Source organism: Rhynchophorus ferrugineus, unplaced genomic scaffold (genome assembly GCF_030347505.1).
Source record: "Rhynchophorus ferrugineus isolate W39M unplaced genomic scaffold, kcgeb_rfMv2 rfM4, whole genome shotgun sequence".
Classification (NCBI taxonomy): domain Eukaryota; kingdom Metazoa; phylum Arthropoda; class Insecta; order Coleoptera; family Curculionidae; genus Rhynchophorus; species Rhynchophorus ferrugineus.
The window spans coordinates 35,356,311-35,377,005 of record NW_027472583.1 but is presented as its reverse complement, the minus strand read 5'-3'; the positions used below and the strand labels follow the sequence as shown (position 1 = coordinate 35,377,005).

The 20,695-nt window shown below is 33.5% G+C and overlaps 1 protein-coding gene across 4 annotated transcripts in view; it reads left to right on the top strand.

Annotated features, from left to right (window-relative positions):
* Vha100-2 (V-type ATPase subunit a family protein Vha100-2) overlaps positions 1-20,695 on the top strand; it is an 84,679-nt gene that overhangs the window by 61,489 nt on the left and 2,495 nt on the right. For 2 of the 4 annotated variants that reach the window (XM_076402102.1, XM_076402101.1), the window contains exons 4-11: positions 15,830-15,994; positions 16,058-16,621; positions 16,676-16,826; positions 19,050-19,257; positions 19,319-19,484; positions 19,544-19,653; positions 19,712-19,845; positions 19,908-20,140. In XM_076402102.1, the coding sequence (XP_076258217.1) occupies positions 15,830-15,994; positions 16,058-16,621; positions 16,676-16,826; positions 19,050-19,257; positions 19,319-19,484; positions 19,544-19,653; positions 19,712-19,845; positions 19,908-20,140 (1,731 nt within the window). Of the gene's footprint in view, positions 1-15,829; positions 16,622-16,675; positions 16,827-19,049; positions 19,258-19,318; positions 19,485-19,543; positions 19,654-19,711; positions 19,846-19,907; positions 20,141-20,695 lie in introns of all 4 variants that reach the window. The other 2 variants (XM_076402100.1, XM_076402098.1) reach the window with 1 other exon arrangement.

Sequence of the window (20,695 nt, the reverse complement as noted above, 5' to 3'; positions counted from 1 at the left end):
GTGGCTGATATTGGATCTTCGTGTGATTGAAAACCGCTGTATCGTCAGCATATTTTGCAACAGTAGTGTTTTGTGAGGTCGGTAAGTCAGCTGTATACATAAGATGTAACAATGGGCCGAGAACACTGCCCTGCGGAACACCCGAATATGGGCTGTAGGTCAGTGTATTCGTCACCCTGTTTGACAATAAAATGTCTGTCTGAGAGGTACGATTTCAGCAATTGAAAGTGCGTATGGGGCAAAAGCTTTTTCAATTTAACGTGCAGTCCAGTGTGCCACACCTTGTCGAAGGCCTGAGAAATATCGAGAAATGCAGCGGAGCAATATTTTTTATCGTTTCAGTTTTTATTAATTTGGTTCACTAATCTATGTATTTTGTTCTATTGTTCCGTGTTTATTACGGAAGCCGAAATTGAGCGGAAATTGATGGTCTGGAATAATAAGAAATACAAATTTACGGATTTATTTGTCTCTTTGGAGACCACCTAAGAATCGTTGTTAAAAATTGTTGAAAATTGTTTATCAAAGTTTAGTTAGTTGTTTTGAAAATTATAATTAGTTTTAACCCCACCATATACACAAGATTCGTTATGGATGTAGAAACGTGACCGAGGTATACCTACGATTTTTCGGCTTGGGATTGTCGTACTGTATCTACTTTTTGTTTCCATGAAAAATCCATGCAAAAATACTTTTGTTTTCTGCCAATAGAGCAGTTGCTGGCATGGGAATAAAGCTGCTCAATGACTCTAAGCTTTAATTCCTATAGTTACCAATGACCTTCTTTTTGAATCTTTTACAAGGCTAAGAGCCATCGATGGAAAATGTAGTAGCACCTAAAGAGCAGGCAAGTTCTTGCTAAGTTTGTCAACAATATTATTCTACTAGCTAATTCAATCCCGAATCTTTAAATTTCTTAGAACCATGCCTAGTACCTTCTTTCACAGATACCTCCCATTTCATTTCGTTTGAGCCCCCGTTTTCTGGTGGTGCCATTTTACTTGTTAGCTGTTTACTTGTTGACAATATCAGTTATCTTTATTTTATAGAATTTTTAGCATTAGGTTTAAGATCAAATAAACTTTGTCACATTAATTAAACAAAAAGTTTATGAAATGAAAAAGAAATGTTTCTTACATAAACTGGCATTAGTTATGAACATGAAATGTTATTGAATAAGAATAAGTGAAGAAGATTTATTACAGCCGAAGCAAAAAACTTATTACATCAATATAATGCTAGGACTTGCTGGAATTCTAAAACCCTTCAGGAACACTTTCAGATCGTAATTTGTTATACATTTCTAGATCTTTGAAAAATCAACATTTGGGTCAAATAATCTGATATCATCAAAGTAAATTGAGGAATGGGTTGTATAACTTAAACGGAGGTTCTTCATACATAATAGTATCTTGTTTCACTAACTGTCTAAAATGGACAAAAACCCCTTTAGAAAATATAAGGAGATAAAAATAATTAGCGGTTGTCAAAGAAATCAATCAAATGAGATAAAAGGCCCAAATATAATCAAAATATTATGTAGAAATAAGAAGAATTAAGCAATGCAAATTTAAAAATCTATGCTTTATTTTTATTTGATGTTAATGAATGATAGTTCAATGAATAGATATAGAATTAAATTAAATTCCAAAACTTAATGGTGCTTGAACGTTGATGTCGTGGAACTGAAAGATAAAATCAAACTAAATCATCCTGAGAAATTGGTATAAATTTAAATTGATACGTTCGAGCCAAAAATTGCATGTAAACTATTGCTATAGTGGTAAGTAATAGTAGTAGTAGAAGTAAAAGTAGATCAAGTTATATTGCAACATGAGTACATTCGCTTACATTTTATAGAATTGTTGAAAATATGTTATATATAATAGGGAGACTGATATGGTCCTTGTTATACAGGAAAAATATGATTATGCGTTTAAAGATTTAATGAGTAAGATTCTCTACATAGGGAAGCTAAAAATTTCGGTCCAATAAGTCCAAAATAAAGGAGAGAATAAAGTATTTGTTATTTTTAAACCCTTTATATATTTTTACAACTGGCGCAGTCGGTAGGATTCCGGAGAGATATAAGGTTGTTTTCTTTAGAATTTATTCAATAAACCCAAACCGAATTTCTTTTTCTTTTTTTTTCTATTTTCTTTTTCAAGAAAAGGAGACATGCTAACAGTTACTGAAGATTGGTTCCACAGTTACTCGGAGCATTCCTTGCCCTAATTAACTGGAGTTCAGGCAAAAATATCGCAGCTGAAGACGCCTGGTCTCAAAACGTAGACTAAAAATGCTCAAGACCTGTAGCCGTAGACTATTACAATTAGGAAATATCCATGGCTTGAAAGGCCTTTAGTTCATTGACACCCGGCATTAGCTTCATAGTAAGGGTGTAAGGTCACCAAAGGTGGACTGGAGTTATTGCGAACTAACATAGCCTATTGGAATTTGGACATAAGCTTTTAGTTCAGAATGCATCGCCACCAAAGGCGTATAACAGTAGCACACATTTTCAATCGAAGACTTTTGGAATTTCAAATCATCAAAACCTGAGAAACCACTCCATTCAGAAACGTAGAAATTTTAGTAAAAAAGTGCTTTTAAGAAGAGCCTTTTAATCAAAGACTAACTGTCTGATGAAGATACAGGCGATACTGTTGAATTGTCTCAAAAGACGAATAATTTTACGCCTGGGAATAATAACTGTATGTCATCTGAAAGATGGAGAGAAGTTTTAGCTAATGATGAATAATATTTTACTCAAGCCAACCTTAAAGGTAATCCCGTAGGTAATAACCTAAAATCTTCAAAACTTAATTCCACATCTTATAAAAGACAAATGGTCTGAACTAATCTAATATTCAAACTAAAACAAAACATTTACATTTACTCATTTAACTTTAATGCGGTTGCTTTATTATTAACATTAGGAAGATGATAAGAATTTCAAGGTTTCTTGAATATTTTATGATGTCTAAGCAAATAAGTTACATGAATACGTGTATCACAGTTTTCTGATGTGAAATAAAAATATATCTCTACAGTGTATTTGGTTAATATTAATTTGTTCGTATCTTATTTACCGTTACGAAGGCATTTGATTTACTTATTACAATGATTTATGAAGATTTGTTGTATGGATTTATAAGGCTTTATAAGGCCTTGAGAAGTGTGATATGATTTATTTTTACCTTATTCATAGTATTTTATCATTTCTTGACAATTGAAAATAATGTAATGTACATGGATTATTAAGACAACTTATTTGACTATAGTATTTGAAATTTAGTTATATAATAGTAGCCTCTTTTCACATATCGACGAATATTATGCTGGAAAATATCGATAGTATTCAAGAACTGATACTGCAAGATCGTCATGTAAAAGTTTTAGCTCTGAAAGATGTTTTTCGTACGTTGGATCATAATTGATTTGAAAATTGCTCGACTTTCCCATACAATTTCTTAGTGACGGAAAATAGAACAATCCTATCATTATTAGGAGTCATGTAATGCGGTCTACGATTTGATCATAAATATCCGACGTTCTGCAGCCGAAGCAGCAACGTATTGGTTGTGAAGTAAATATTCAGATTAAATTTTTGAAACCGTGAATCTCTGGGAATTTGTAGACGTGCCTTCTGTTTGGAGATAAGAATTGTGGCGACCGCCACGACCCTTTAGGCCACCACCAATTCACCATCAACAACTACAAAGGTTGGCAACGCCGGTGGATTGGTACCATGCAGTTCTGGAGTATAAAAGGCCATCACGACGACGTCTCGCTCTCTTTTCTTATCACCGTCCCCCTGTAACAGTACCACTTCCACAGCGCTACCGTACTTCCTTCACCTTAACCTAATATCCTGTCAATTCTCCCATCGACCACATGTATCAATCGTAAGTTAGAATAAACAACTTTGATTCAGCCAGTGTTTTTAGTTCCCGTGCAAATTCCTTTCAAAAATAGTAGTGAGTGTTCTGATAAATAATCGCCGCGGCAGCCACACATTTCGACCGATCGATCGACCCACGACGAACATTCCTACAGAATATTATAGAATAGGTTTCAGTCTCTGGAAATGTCAATAAATCACGCTGCAAATGTTTAATTGAAGCTTTTGTGAGGAATCAGAGGTAACATTCGTTGCAATCCTTTTAAACCGACTGTCGAATAACTACAATCAAAAATCATATCTCGGCACTCTGAATATCATTGAGTGCCTTCCGGTCATCACCGACAATAAACTTATATAGTCTTAGATCTACCATTCTTCGCATCTACCATCAAAATGACTTCTCTTTAAATTTGCTCTGAGGTCAGTTGCACTGCCTTACTTCATCTACCTAGTTTCTTCATGGACTCATCCTCCTATCCACGATCTTTATTCGTGTATCCATTACTTCCTTTATGATATCAGACTTACTCTCCAAAGCTGCATTTAGCTCCCTTCATTTACTATATTTCAGTTCATCATATTTACCTCTGGATTTTTACTACTTCCTTTACTGATACTTCCCTCCATCTAGACTTTCTATAAAAATAATCACCCAAAAAAAGCATTTCGAGATGGCTCCAAATCTAGTAAAGGCAAGCCCTAGCAAGATACAACCAAAGTGGCTTTTTTCTTTGATGGGAAATCTCTCCAATAGGGAACAATACTCACCGCTGACCTATACGTCTTACATCATACTCATATACTCATACTGTCTCTATTCAACCGTACAGAAAATAGCTCATCCTTTCTTCTACGACTCGTTGGTTTGATTCTGTAAACGTAAATATAATTATCCCCTAGTTTGCTGGATGGTTATCTGCTGACGTTAGAATTGATCCTCTCTCCCGTTGGGATATCTGGGAACCAGCAAGTAGATGCTCTAGCGTCTACTTTCACTCTCTATCGAGAACATATGATGACGGTACTGCCTTTATCCTTTATCCTATATACTTAGTTTTAGAGGATGAATCAAACACATTATTTAGAATCAAAACTGGCTTTTTCAGTATTCTTTCAGTCTGCACTAAAACAAAAACTACAGTCAAGTTCTTATAATAATCATATTCATAACACATATCCAAATGTGCTCAGTATATGTCACTTATGTATTTCAATCTATGGTCGAAGTATATCTGTATTTATTTGTATTCCAGTCGTCTATTCGCATTTGTTATTAAATATATTTATAATTTGTTTTATAATACCATCGACAAGGAAAAAAACCTGCACAATTTCTATTTGGGCCACATTATATGCTGTATATATATATATATATATATATATATATATATATATATATATATATATATATATATATATATATATAATAATGTTTGCACTATTAAAGATGACCTATGAATTGAAATAATCTCAAAATCTCAAATAGAAGCTCATCTAGAAACTCATGGATGACTATTTTCTTTATTTTTATTTTTATTTACATATTTAATCTTACCTATGTTCAAGTTTAAAAACTTGAAACTATAAGAAAATGGATACATTTTCACTCAGATTATTTTGTTAGAACAACATAATTTATTTTTAGCGATTAGCGTTCTTTAATGATATGAATAATTAAAAGTAAAACGACCGACGAACTTGTTATCAAATTTTGAATAATGTTATAATTGCAATTCTAATGTATGGTTCCTGTAGCACGCTATCTAAAGAAGGTATATTTAAATTTAGTTGTAAAAAAACTACTACTTCTACTACTACTGTTAAACACAGCAGATTGTTTTTAGTCTTAACGGTTACGCTTGTTTAATAATATTGTATCATTTTCGTGGTAACTATTTTCCGATACCAGAGACTTTCATATATGATAATCTATAGTTTTTTATTTCTGGAGGAATAAATAAGAAATGATGAGAATTATCCCTGGTGCAACAGCACAGTTATACACCATATATTGTTTTAGAACTTGAATACATATCATCTTATTATGTGTTGATATTTTAGATTTTCTTCCAAAAAGCCAATATTGCAGTTTATGTTTTATTTTCAGCTCGGCTAATTTCATTTTAACATATGTTACAATAACACCATTTATGTTAAAAAAGTCCTGCGGCCTATTTAGCTTTTTGTTGATAAACTTTATAGAAGAATATTTGAATTCTTTTAATTTTTTGGGAATGATAGGTTGATGAATGGAGGTAGAATAAAATAGTCAGCAGCAATGCTACATAAAATGACAGTTATTAATTGCCAGTATAGAATAACTAATAGAACAATAATAAATAATCAATAAACAAATAAACAATGAAACAGGATAAATAGAGATAGTAAAAACGAATAGAAATGCAGAGATAAAGACAATGGGGCAGTGTTATCAGAGAGGGCAGTCGATGGTGGGCACTATACTCAATGATGGTAAGTGACCGAATGGTCCAAGCACTCAAACGATATCAGAGTTCGACATCTCGGGTTTGCCAGATCTTCGTTTCTGTGGATCGTCTTTAGATATTTTTTGTTAGATATATTTTTGAATCTCTTTTTTTTATAAACTATGGTTAATCTGGAACGGATCTACTGTTTAATGTAGACTTCGAACCACCGTCCTCGGTATTAGGTCTACCGACTAGCGAGTTACCAGCTTGGTTACGGGCGTGACTAACATCGTTTTTCTTGTCACACTTTGTACACTTGCCTCAAGGACAATCGCAAGTATAAATAATCGCAAATATAAATTTACGACCATGCCTCAGCAGGATATTTTGTTGGCCACTTTTGTAAGATATTAAATTCGACATGCCCTAAACCTGGCTACAGTTTGATTAGGTATTGTTTCACCCAGTCTATTACTTTATCACTGGTGTTTGATTATAGAAGTGTGGTGTTCTGAGTTCATGTGCTGTTGAATAGTGCTGTTAAGTTAACTGCGAATGTGGATATCGTAATAACCTCCAATTTTTTGTGTGTTTTAGACCAGATAGAGGATAGGTTCGGAAACTTAAGGCACCATTGCATGTATTTGCTACATTTCGGATTATTCTTCATCGTGCTTAATTGAAACGAGTTTTTTAGATATAGCGGATGGCAATAATGGAACGATTATTCTCATTAAAGATTGTCACTATTTCTGCTAGTTCTTGTGGCGTATATTTATCCATAATAAAATTTGGACGTCTACACAACACAAGGGTTAAAGCGAAACTGAGCTAAACGTCACATAACCAAGATGGCACGCAATCAAAATGCGACTTTTATATAAAATCAAAATGGTAGCGGGACTTTTGCCCCATCTTATATAATATTTATTTATTAATAAGATATTGAGCCACTATTTTCTTAGAGAACAACTGCACTTCTTCGCGGAATATCTGAAGTGTTAGTTTTCAGCGAAATGTCCCACTCTTGGATCAAAACAACCCTCAATTACTTCAATGATGTTCGAGATGGGAATCTACTCTTTTCTCTCTTTCTCTCTACTCTAAAACTTTCCATAACGGTTCAGTTATGTTGAGGTTTAACGATTGTGTAGGCCAAGTAAGATGTTTGATGCTATGCCGATACTTCTCCATCCAAGAGTGAACCATTTTGCTTATGTGCATGGGCGCATTATCATCTTCGAATAGCCAGTGTTTTGAAGCAATATGCTACTCATTGTAAGAACTTCATTATTAAGGGTGTCGTAGTAATTCAGCTAATGATGTTAATGAGAGGACCAGCTGAATACTTCGATATTGCCGCCCAAATCATAATCGAACCTTTTCCATGCAGGAAGCAAATTTGGATCACGGGCTTCTTTTGAGGTTCTCAAATGTAAACAATGTAAATGATGATTCATCCGATTATGCCAAATTCTTCCAATCATCAATGTGTCAATGTTAGCTTTGTGTAGCTTCCGCCGTACTATTTTATCGAAACAGTATTACTCAAGTGAATGTTCGTCGCTCACTGTCAGTTAATTTTACCTTCACTCGCTATTCCGCTTCGCCCATGATGTTTTATTATATTTTGTGTATGTTTTGTGACCAATATACCCGAATACCCGAAACTTACCGTATACTATAGTCTATTCAAAGTAGCAGTGGACTCTATAATGTTAGAATAAATTATATTTTATAACATGTTTTTTATTATTTTATTTGCATTATAATGTTGTAATATATAAAAGCTAAAATAAAGTAAAAGTTCTAGTTAAATGCGGCAACATTACGATGCTTTGACATCTTAAATTGACATGACTTGAGTTCAATACTACCTTGGATAGACCATATATTACAAATTCATTGGCTCCTTTTACAAATATAGAACAACTGCCTAGATTTTAGATGTTATAAAGTAATTATTTAGGATTTAACTTTTTCAAGCCTCAGGTCAATACATTAATTTTAAAGGGTTTGTAGTTTCGTCTGATTGGTCGGAATGTGTGGCTGTCGATGCAATTGTTTGTCCGAACACTCACTACTATTTTGTGGAAGGAATTCGTACGGGAACTGAAAACATTAATTGAATAAAAAATTATTTCGATATTGATAATATTGGACTGTGGAATAATACTATGGATAATACGGTCGACGGGAGAATGGACAGGATATTAGGTTAGGTAAAGGAAGTACGGTAGCGATGTGGAAATGGTATTATTACAAGGGGGTAGAGAAAAGAAAAAGAGAGCGAGACGTCATCGTGGTGGTATTTTATAGCCGGGAACCGCATGTAACCAATCCGCCAGCGTTGTCAATCTCTGAACTTGATGTAGGTGTAATAGTGGTGGCCTAAAGGGTTGTACAGAACGCTAGGTCTCTACAGATTTACAACAGATGGTGCTACTGCACATTAAATTGTGGGTTCTATGCGATGCAACCCACACAATAACTCAGTAAAAACAAGGACCACGTGGAATTCTTTGTTTACAGATAATGGTCCGGCACGACACAAGGGGTACTTCTTCTGACAGCAGAAAAATGAGAAAGAGGGTTTTTCGAGGGTTGCAATTTGGATTTATACCTGGCCGAATGCGATGGTGCCAATTACACCAGTTGGCAATCGGCCAGTGTAAAGTATAAGAAGAACAAAATACCCTTCGCTGTTGTCGGTTTTATTTTTGGGCTTTGCGCGTTGTGCAGTATGGCTGGTTGTCTAAGCCGCCACAAAATCGCATCGGGTACATTTGTAATCAATTTTATGATGAAACCTTTTTAAACAAACTTCTTAACTCTACAGACTAAATTGCATTTGTGGGAAGATTTACTTTTTTCGAGTGTTGTGTGAAGCTTATGGCAAACATGCTACATCGATTTCAACATGTGAATATTGGTTTCGGCATTGTAAAAATTGTGATTTTGACACTGAAGATAGAGAGCGATCTAGATAAAAATTTGAATGCCAGGGTTTGCAACTACAATGAAACTATCAATGAAGATCGAGTACAGTTGATGCCTTTGAGCCAAGCACTAAGTGATAAATGGATGGAATATGAGTAAATTGAGTATAACAATGTTAATCTTCAGCATGAAAATCTTCGCATCGCATGTTGCAAAATCGATGAAAACATTGTCTTAATAAATGGGAAAATATGTCGATGGGCAATACTTTGAATAAAATACATTGTACCAAATTTTTACAATATAATTTCAAATTCAAAAAAGAAATCTTTTAAAACAAATTTATAGGCCTAATATCATAAAATCTAGTCAAATACCAAGGATATTTTCCTACACGGTTTCCAAGGTGTTCAACTCTGATGAGAAAACAAATAGTCGACTTTTAGATGCAAACGTTAATATTATCGTTAATTTAATTAAAAATATCTATAAAAAACACATTACTAAGATCAAATATGATCATTTCCTTTGGAATTTACCAGTGCCAATGCAACAACTATGAGATGCTGAACACTAATTATGTATTAAATAACATCATAGCTAAAATATTGTTAGTCGGTATTATGTAATATTGCCATCTGATAAAAGTACTCGATCATTAGTTTTGTCATATGTTTATTAGATTTAAATAAATATCGTTTCTTTAGGTTCACATATCGAATTGCGTTAGTTATGACGACTATTCTCAATTGATATGTAATACTGGTTATTGGCTATAAAAATGATTATATCTATCTTAATGTCGGTTATATAAATAATCATCGGCAAATTCGAGTTAAGGTCAACCATAATCGCTAAAATATGATGCAAGTTTTTAGGTAACTAGAGTATATCAAAAGTCGTTGAACTGCGAATTCTACAAGGATGGTGAAATCTAGATGTCTATTACATTTGGTGATTTGTTTGTTGTTTTTCGCCAAAAATTTCATATATTTGATTGGTTTAATAACTTTGCGGAGCACTCCACTCATCGACATATTGACATCGAATATTTCTTTAATGAGAGTATAACCAATAAATCATGATTGAAATTGAATTTAAAAACTTTAAAAATACAGAAAAATCTCTGCCTCACTAAATTTATAAAAATAAACTTTAACACAAAAATGAAGCAAAGTTTAAAGTTACTTTGCTTAAGTGTCATTAACAGTTGAACGAAACATTTCGAAAATACATGAAAAATACTGTATATTTACTGAATTTTATATTTTCAATGACATTAAATATAAAGCAATGTGAATAAGCTCATTTTTTATTAAATTTTCCATTTCCAAAGAAAATCAGTTTATTCGTAAAAGTTGAAAGTACACCTTGCATCCAATCTTGAATTGTGAAATGTGAACAAATCGTGAATAATTTTAATTCTATAGCAATTATGTTTGTCAACTAAATAACTAAAATAAGAATTGATAAAATGTTGAAATAATGAGATGTCATATTTGTACATATCCTATAGCATTGGTACATAAATGCCTTAAAGCTTATCTTAATATATATCATAGCGAATACGTAATAAAAAAATCTATATACCATACCATCTATGTATCCATATTATTAAGAAATTGTATTATACTTTTCTTGTGGATTCTATTTTTCCACAATTAAGGTAGTCGCTTCTACATATTGTGAGGATGTTACTGATACTTTTTTGTTTTTTTTTTATTTCGCAGCTTTCGATATACTGATTCGATTTTCGTAATATATCTTTCGATATAAACTGTATGTAACATGTATCTGATATGTCTATATCTATTGGATCATTTTTTTACTTTAAAAATAATGTTCTTATTTTTTCCACCTTTCTGACAACATAGTGATATTGTTTGCTGGTCAAACCATACTGGATTGATCTGTAGTGTCAAGTAGTAATCTGAATAGTTCTGGTGACTATGCTGGGTGTCAGAATTTCCCATCGAGTTGCAACATGTAGTCTATAGTTTTGAGAGATTTTTAGTTTGTTACTCGCAATTGCTTGGTCTTATTGCAACAATTTGTTCAATTGACGTCATCAGACATTTGCAGTAACAGTTACATTCGATTTCAGCAACTTTTAATACACTACAGCCTCCTGATTCTACCATATACGTAACAAGACTATGAATATTTTGGTTTTGTTTACACGCAATGTGGCGATCACGCATGATGGATTTTCGTTGTTCGGACTGTCGTACTGGATAGTGGATCCAAAAGCGTTTCATATCCGACACAATGCACCGTATGAACGTACTGCGTAAAATATGAGGGATTGCCTATGTTTATTTATTATTCATTTTAGTCATTTCAACACTATTGTATTATTTAGTGACTAATAACAATATTTTTAAGCCGCTATACTTTAACATAGATCGCCTTACCATAAGAACTGAGCCTATGAGTAACAGGTCAATTGAAACGTCCCCGGCCTCCCATAATAACATAAAACATATTTTTTTGTCAAAATTAGTTTTTTTATTCAACATAATTCCCTTCAAGGGTGATACGCCCTCTTTTACATAGTCTTTTGCTTCAAAATAGGCTTCGTTTTCGGCGATCACCTCTTCATTCGACGAAAATTTCTTCCCAGCGGGCATTCTTTTGAGAGCTGAGGACAGGAAATAGTCGCTGGGGGTCAGATTGTAGAATATGGTGGATGAGGAAGCAATTCGAAGCGCAATTCATGGATGTCATCGTTTTCACTGACTTGTGGCACAGTACATTGTCTTGGTGAAGCAGCACTTTCTTTTTCTTGAAATGCGGCCTTTTTCGGCAATTACATCCTTCAAAGGATCCAATAACGCTATGTAATAGTCGCTGTTGATGTCGTGTGCAGTACACTCGGATGACTGTCGATTGGACTCCGAAGTGAAATGATGGAGCCATGTTTCATCCATTGTCACATATCGAGGCAAAAATGGGTTTATTATCTTGATCATCTTCTTACACTGCTTCGAATCATCAACTCGTCGTTGTTTTTGGTCAAAAGTAAGCGGCAACCACTTTGCACATACCCAACCACTGCGTTCACCGTGTTCGGTGCTCATTTCACCATGTCTAAACTCGGCATACCAATCCTTGATGGTTGATTTTCCTGGGGCAGTGTCCGGAAACTTGGTATCAACTCAAGTTTTTGCTTCAACTGTATTTTTCCCTTCAAAAAGCAATATTTTAGCAACACGCGAAATTCCCTTTTATCCATTTTTCACAATAACAGAAGTTGCTTTACTCAAAATGCTATAATTCACAAACTAATGATCCGACAACTGTCAAATTTATACACGCATCGCTAAGGGCTAACTAAAAAATATATCGATTTAATTATAGTAGCGCCATCTATGTGTCAGCACGGGGACTTTTAAATTGACCTGTTAAAAGTAAGTTATGAAAACTATAAAATGAAAACTAAACAAGTATAAACTACAAAAATTAAAGCCGACTTGGTTGCGCAATTGTTAAGGCGATAGGACGGTCCTACTGTTGCGATAGCCGTGGGTTTGAATCCTGCTGGGGCATGGTCGTAAATTTATGTTTGTGATTGTTTAAAATTTATGATTGTTCTAAGCAAGACTGTAAAATCCGACAATGAAAATGATCCCAGTCACGCCAATAACCATGCTGGGTAAGACTGGATGTCTTCTGGGATGATTTCTAAAGTTGGTCACTCGCCAGTCGGTAGGCTTAATGCTGAGGACCATGGTTCGGAACCCACGTTAAACTTTATGTCCAGTCCTGATATACCCATAGTTGGTAAAAGAAGACTTTAAAATATGTATTAAAAGAAACTAAAATTAAAATACAAGTATAAAATATTAAGTAAATAAAATATAAGAGCTATATAAATTATGAAATATTAAATAGAAATATATAAAATAGAATAATAGAAAAATATAAAATATAGCTAAATAGGCGCAAAACAAATGCAATAAATGCGATACATTATTTACATATTCCACTTTCGCTTCCTATGTCTCATATTTGCTCTAGTGTCCTAGAGACTGTTATTTATTTTAGTACATATTATTTATAAATGTTTATCTATGCACTTCGCCATATCTATTTTAACTATGCCATATCTTATACTCTTTGATTCGTTCTTAAAATTTTCGAAAACGAGTACGATTGTTATAGTCTGTTATATAGAGATTCTATTATTAAATGTATCCTGTCACAGATATCATAATTGTAGCAACTAGAATTGCAAGTTTTAATTTCTTAATGCACAATAATATACTTCACAATTTGTTAAAAAATTATGTGTTGTAGTAAATAATGTAAATTATAACAAAACTATAATAACTATAATAACAACCGGAAGTTTCTGATCTAAAAATCGGATTTAATCATTTAATGCATATTTTGCATGTCTCATTTCAACATCGCTGACCCATTTTCATAAATTTATTATCTTTTTACCATTTATCAACATCAAATTATCGTAATTTATTACCAGCTCACCACCAGTGCCATAAAAATGCTAATGCTGTTTAATAACCGGCTCGTCCCCAACACCTGTTTCAATAAATTACTCGCGCGAGTTTGTCGATTAATTTTAAAAAACGATTCCCACCACAATCAAACGTCGTAAACAAAAACCTGTCTATTTGTATAAGAACTACCTGAATTCTAATTAGGATTCATCATCTATAATAAAGCTATTAACTTTCAAAAGCACTGCACTGATTTTTAAAAAACGGGTATAATTTTTGTATAAATTGGAGTTTTATTAACCCAATTTAAGGTCAGGTGATATCCATTGTATTATGAAATATGAATGGTATGTTTTGTGACGAATATTCATTGTTTCGTTATTCTGTAGCGACATTGGTTTTAATGTTATAAAAATAAAATGTGACTCAAACAAAATGTATGTATTTATATATAAGTATATATAAGTTTGTATTTTACAATATAAGAATTTCAACAAATTGTTCTACTAAATAAGTATCACTATTTCTGTATATGCTTATTTTATAGCAATAAGTTTAAAGCTAAATTCTTCAACTTACTGACGAAACGACTTACTTACGACTGAATTAAATACATATACATACATTATTAATTTTGTGATTTTTTCATCACTTTTAGCTCATTCTTTATTATTCAAAGTTTTTGTTTGTATTGCATTTGTTAGGTTTAATTCTAATTAAATTATAATTCGTATACATATAAATATTTCTTCGTCTCATTTCATAATACTTATTCTTTCATATTCATAACAGTTTAAGATTTAATTTCAAAAATTTAGCATAAATAAAAAATCCATATCAAGCTATATCCGAAATATAGTAGAAACACTAGTAGAATATGGTGTCATTAAAGTTAGAAAATAAAAAAAAACATATTTATTTCTCTCAAAGAAAAATATATACAGTTAATGCTATTGAAATTAACAAGAAAAACAATATAGAAATTGAAATAGAATGGCCATTTATTTTTCTATTAAAACTAGAAAATGATTTTGATTCGAAAACATTATATCATCAAATATTTTTATTTTTTATTTGAAAATCTGTTACCGAAGCCCATAAAAAAACTTTTAGAAAGTTATAATGATGCTCATCACATGATAAATTTCTTTAGACTTTTACATCCGATCAGAAAGATCCAAATTGAGTAAAAATAGCTACTAGACTTATCAGGCAAGAAAGAAGAGTTTTCGATAGAGTATTGTGATTGATGATGAAAGGTGGATATACTACGACAATCCAAAATATAGAGCCAGTAGTGTGCCAATAGAGTCTTGCTGTGCATATGATGGGATCAGCAAGCTGTATATTACGCTACTAAAAACAAATGAAACTATTATTGCAGATGTTTTGGACATCAATTGAACTAAAAAGTTAAACTACGCATTGTTGCAAAAAGACCAGCAATAGAGAGTATAGGCGTAAAGTCGTCCTCTTGCATGACAATACTCGGCAACATATAGCAAAAGTTGGCAAGATTAATACACTGTGGCAGTTCGCATGAGAAAATCCTGTCGCACCCAGTGTACTCACCAGACATATCGCCTTCTGATTACTACTTAATAAGATCGATACATCATGGCTTGGCATGGTTTAGAAATATTTAGGAAGTGTGAAAATGACTAGGCGATTGAATCGCTGCCAAATCAACCACTTAACATGAATCCTGTAGCAAAAGTAATGAAGTTTACACTCTGAAGCCAGGTAAATCTTAATCCAACAATATGGAAATTGTTAAATTGTTATAATTAGAAAATTATGTCGAAAACTATTTTCCTGTTTGCATGTTCAGCTGAAAAGGAAATTAGACTGGCCAATGCGTGACTTGTCAAGGCTAAAAATGGCCGTGAGAGAAAATGTTTAAGTAAGAAGAAAATACTGATGTGACTGCTAAGCTAAGTTTGAGTAAATATTCTGAAAACTACTTAGTTTAGAAAACTGAAGTATTCAAATGTCTACGATTATTTTATGTCTACGATTATTTTATCTACGAATGATCTGTATTCTTTATAATGTGACCTATTATTTTTAATAGATCATTTTAATTTCAGGCCCATCTTGAAAAAACCGAGAGTGATATTAAGCAGTTGATGGAAAATTCCGTGAATTTGAAGTCCAACTATCTGGAACTAACCGAGCTCAGACACGTGCTTGAGAAGACTCAGGCCTTCTTCAGCGAACAAGACGAGGTCAATGGCTTCGATTCCGCTCATAAGGTGAGAAATGCTACTCTGTGTAATCTTGAATACAAACGAATAAACATGTTCGTTGTTTTTCAGGCCTTAATACCAGATGATCACAATATTTCCGTGAGAGGGCGTCTAGGATTCGTAGCTGGGGTCATCAACAGAGAAAAAGTCCCCTCCTTTGAAAGAATGCTCTGGAGAATATCTAGAGGAAACGTATTCCTGAAACAGGCAGAAATCCAGAATCCTCTCGAGGACCCCCAGACCGGCAATGAGCACTACAAGACGGTGTTCGTCGCCTTCTTCCAAGGCGAACAGCTCAAAAGCAGGATCAAGAAAGTCTGCGCTGGATACCACGCCTCTCTGTATCCATGCCCCAATACTCAACAAGAGCGAGTCGAGATGTTAAAAGGGGTAAAGACGAGAATTGAGGATTTGCAACTTGTGCTCAATCAGACCCAGGATCACCGTAGCAGGGTGTTGACCAGTGTTGCGAAGGAGCTCCAGAATTGGAGCATTATGGTCAGCAAGATGAAAGCAATTTATCACACTCTAAATCTGTTCAATATGGACGTGACCAAGAAGTGCCTTATCGGGGAATGTTGGGTTCCGTCAAAAGATATTCCCAACGTTCAGAAAGCTCTAGCTGATGGATCTGTAAGTCTTTTCATATGGGAATTATTAGCATTATCATGGAACTGGTTATTTTAGAATGCCTGTGGAAGCTCCATACCATCATTCCTTAATGTTATCGATACCACTGAAGCCCCACCAACATTTATTAGAACAAATAAGTTTACCAGGGGTTTCCAAAATTTGATAGATGCCTATGGTATCGGATCTTACAGAGAGTGTAATCCAGGTACTTCTAATCAATTATTTTTTGTCAATGTACTTGTTCATAAACGTAGGGAACTCAATTGCAGTTTTTTAGCAATCTTGATATATCAGGTGTCTGGACAATAATGCAATTATTATTCTATAAAAAATGTTTATTGATTAATAAATTAAATGATTTGGGAATATATTGTCAAAATATAAATTGCATTCTAAAACTCTGATAAAAAATGATCTCCTGGGTTGTCTCTACAGTATACAAAAGATACCATACTGGACCCAGTACATTATTTTAAATATATTGAATGTATTTTGGTGTGTTCATTCTGTTTTACAGTAAACTATATATCTGTAAGATAATGGCTCTTATCTGCAAGATTTTTTTAAAATTTAAACTGCACCGGGCACGAAACATAAGACGTGCTATACGTTATCAAAAGACGTCTCAAAAGATCAAAATGCAGTTGAACAGTTTATCATTACAGCTTTATCATTAGTATTTATTTGGTTAATCCATTTATTGTGCAATCTATGCAATGTTTTCTATAGTTTTGTGCTTACGAAACTCAAATTGATGTTCTGAAAAAATATTTATAGTATTTTAGAGGTAATAAAGTGATATAGGCCGTTTCTTTAGGCAAATGAAGTGGCTTATATTATTGCATTTTGGGTTTGTTTTACTCCAGAAGCGGCAGTACATGTTATACTGCTTATTTACATGTTAAGCTCCATTAGAAAACAAGATGGCAGTAAACGTTGAGAAGCCCTCAAATAGCCTGGTTTGGGAAGTCAGGCGCACTAATTAAGTTATGTAGTGAAAATGTTATGTAACAACGCATATTTAAAGCGAACAAGTGCACAAGTACAATTTTGCAAGTACAATTTGGCTATTGGGTAGCATCACACCATTCTTAGCTAAACCATAACTATTTTGCTTACTGGGTTCAAGCAATTATAGACGTTTTTCAAATACGTTGTATTTATATTTGATATTTTGATATTGGGAAGTTTTCATCAATGAATGGTTCATTAGTCTTTGGCAGTATAAGGGTAGTACCAAAAATAATAACTTAGATAAGAAATCATCTATTTAGGAAAACATTTTTCATTCCTCAATATATCTATTTTAGCCTAATTCACGGCCGGGTTATTAGTTATTAAAATACTTTTTTTTTAATATATTCTTTTCATTCCAATATTTTGGGTGTACCATTGTCTTGTGTGTGAAGGAATCCACTGTCGACAATGTTTATGAAAAAAAAAACGTTGACTAACTTGAGATCTCTCGAATATTAGGTGCTTGCATATATTTTGATCATTTTTTCACATTAGAAAGGCGTTTATCAATGCTTCTCATTCTTTATCTTTATAACTTCTGCAACATGTAGCTGAGCGTTGTCACGCAAGAGTATGATTTTTCGTCTGTTATTCGTTATTAATGGACATTTTGTAACAGTTCCTCTTCAATCTATTCAGTTGACGTTGGTGGACATCTGTAGTGATAGTTTCGTTCGGGTCAGAATACACTACACCTTGCTGATCCCATCATATGCGCAGTAAGACTTTATGGCTATCAATGTTTCGTTTCGGTGTCTACGTGGATGGCTCTCCCGGACTAACTTATATTTTCTTGCGTTTAAGTATGTAGTAATAGATCCCACTTTTCATCACCAGCCTGTACCTGTCACAGAAAAGTCGGATTCTGCTAGCTAAACAATGGAAATGCGATGTTAAAATGGTTCGAAATGGCATTTTTAGTCAATAAGTGTGATAATCATTTTCCTTAGTCTTGGATTTTTCCCATCTCATGTAAACATTTGGAAATACTAGATTCATCAACTGTTAAGTTGTTTGGGATTTCCGTTTGAGCTGGGTTTTCGTCCAGTAAATCTTGCAATTCATTGTCTTAAAAAATCACAAGTTTTACATTGTTAAAACCAAAATTGACAATTGCCGCGTCATATTTGTATCACCATAAGAATAGTCCAGTATTTAATGGACATCAGTAGCATTTCTTCAAATCAACAACAAAAGTAATGAATGTCGAAAATGCAATTGAGAATATTAACATATATGAAAAACTCTTATTAACTGTTATTAACTCTTATAAACAGTTATGTTAAGTTATTTTACATTGACAGTTCGCATTTTCACCAACGGATATCTCCGATGATTTAAAGTAACTCACTCAATACTTTTAGCACTTTTAGCTAAATCAATTATTCTTACATTTGATTTTTTTTGTTAGCACTATACAGTATTATAACATTCCCTTTCCTATTCGCTATTATGTTTGGTGATTGTGGTCATGCTATCATCATGGCACTATTTGGATTATGGCTGGTATTGGATGAGAAGAGAATCGCTGCCATGAAGAACAAGGGAGAAATATTCTCAATCTTTTTCGGTGGTCGTTACATCATCCTCCTCATGGGTATCTTCTCCTTCTACACAGGGTATGATTACTGAAACCGGCTTCTATGTTTTTTTATTATCATTCTATATTTTATATTCTAGATTCGTATATAACGATATATTCTCAAAATCTATGAACATTTTCGGTACCAGTTGGAAAATAAATGCTTCCTATGATGAAATACATAAAATAGAGGATTTACAGATGACACCAAGGGAACATTATGTGGGGACGCCATATTTCATAGGCATGGATCCGGTATGGCAGGTATGTAGGACATAATGTAACTCCATCAGGTTTCTGTATTATTTTTCTTGGTATTTCAGATCTCCAAGAACAAAATCATCTTTGGTAATTCATTCAAGATGAAGCTCTCCATAATATTCGGCGTGGCACACATGATCTTTGGTGTCTGCGTTAGTACCTTCAATTACGTGTAAGTTGTGTGATAGTTTAATAATGTACCAGCTTGCTACATTATATCTATTTTACAGTCACTTTAAGCAACACGTCAACTTGATCCTCCAATTCATCCCACAAATCCTGCTGCTTATGTTCCTGTTCCTGTGGATGGTGATTATGATGTTCATGAAATGGATCCTCTATTCTGGACAGAATGATGGAATCGGTATGCTTACGATGTTGAAATTATAGACACTAGTTATTTGATGTGGTACCATTTCCTTTCAGATACCAAGTTTGGTTCCTCGTGTGCCCCGTCCGTCCTTATTTACTTCATCAATATGATGTTGTTTAAAAACAGGGAGCCCGTTGAAAATTGTGACGAGTACATGTTCGAATCCCAGGGAGACGTTCAAAGGATTCTGGTGACGTTGGCCTTGATTTGCATCCCGTACATGCTTCTGGGAAAACCATTGTACATAATGTTCAACAGGAAGAAGTCTGACACTCCCCAAGTCAACGTAAGTAATTTCTGATATCTTTATTTTTCTTTCTCTTTTTCTCGCTATTTATTTTTTCTTTTCATCACCTAATTAAGCTCTACATAATATGTTTGCTGATGATAGCGCCATATTTGCTGATGCAGATATTGAGGCCTGTGGTATTATTCATGATTTAGTTCGCATTGCAATGCCAGATGCCTTGAGAATTAATGAAGAAAGTACAAAAGTATTGATAATTCTTTTAAGATGAAGCTCTCCATAATATATATATATATATATATATATATATATATATATATATATATATATATATTTGCGTTATGTCACATGCGTTATGAAGGGAGAAAATATTTTAATCAAGACTAAAATCCGCCTCTTTTGAACACTTATCTTGTTATACCTTTTGTATGGTCCTTGGACTTGGACAGTCTGACATCTGTAGCTTGAGAATTTTCAAATGCTATGCTACTTCGTATTAGAAAACATTTATTTGAGATGCGTCTCAATCAGTACACAGTGGAGGAACATATAGGCGTAGATTACTATGGCTGAATAAAAGTTAACGAATTCCAG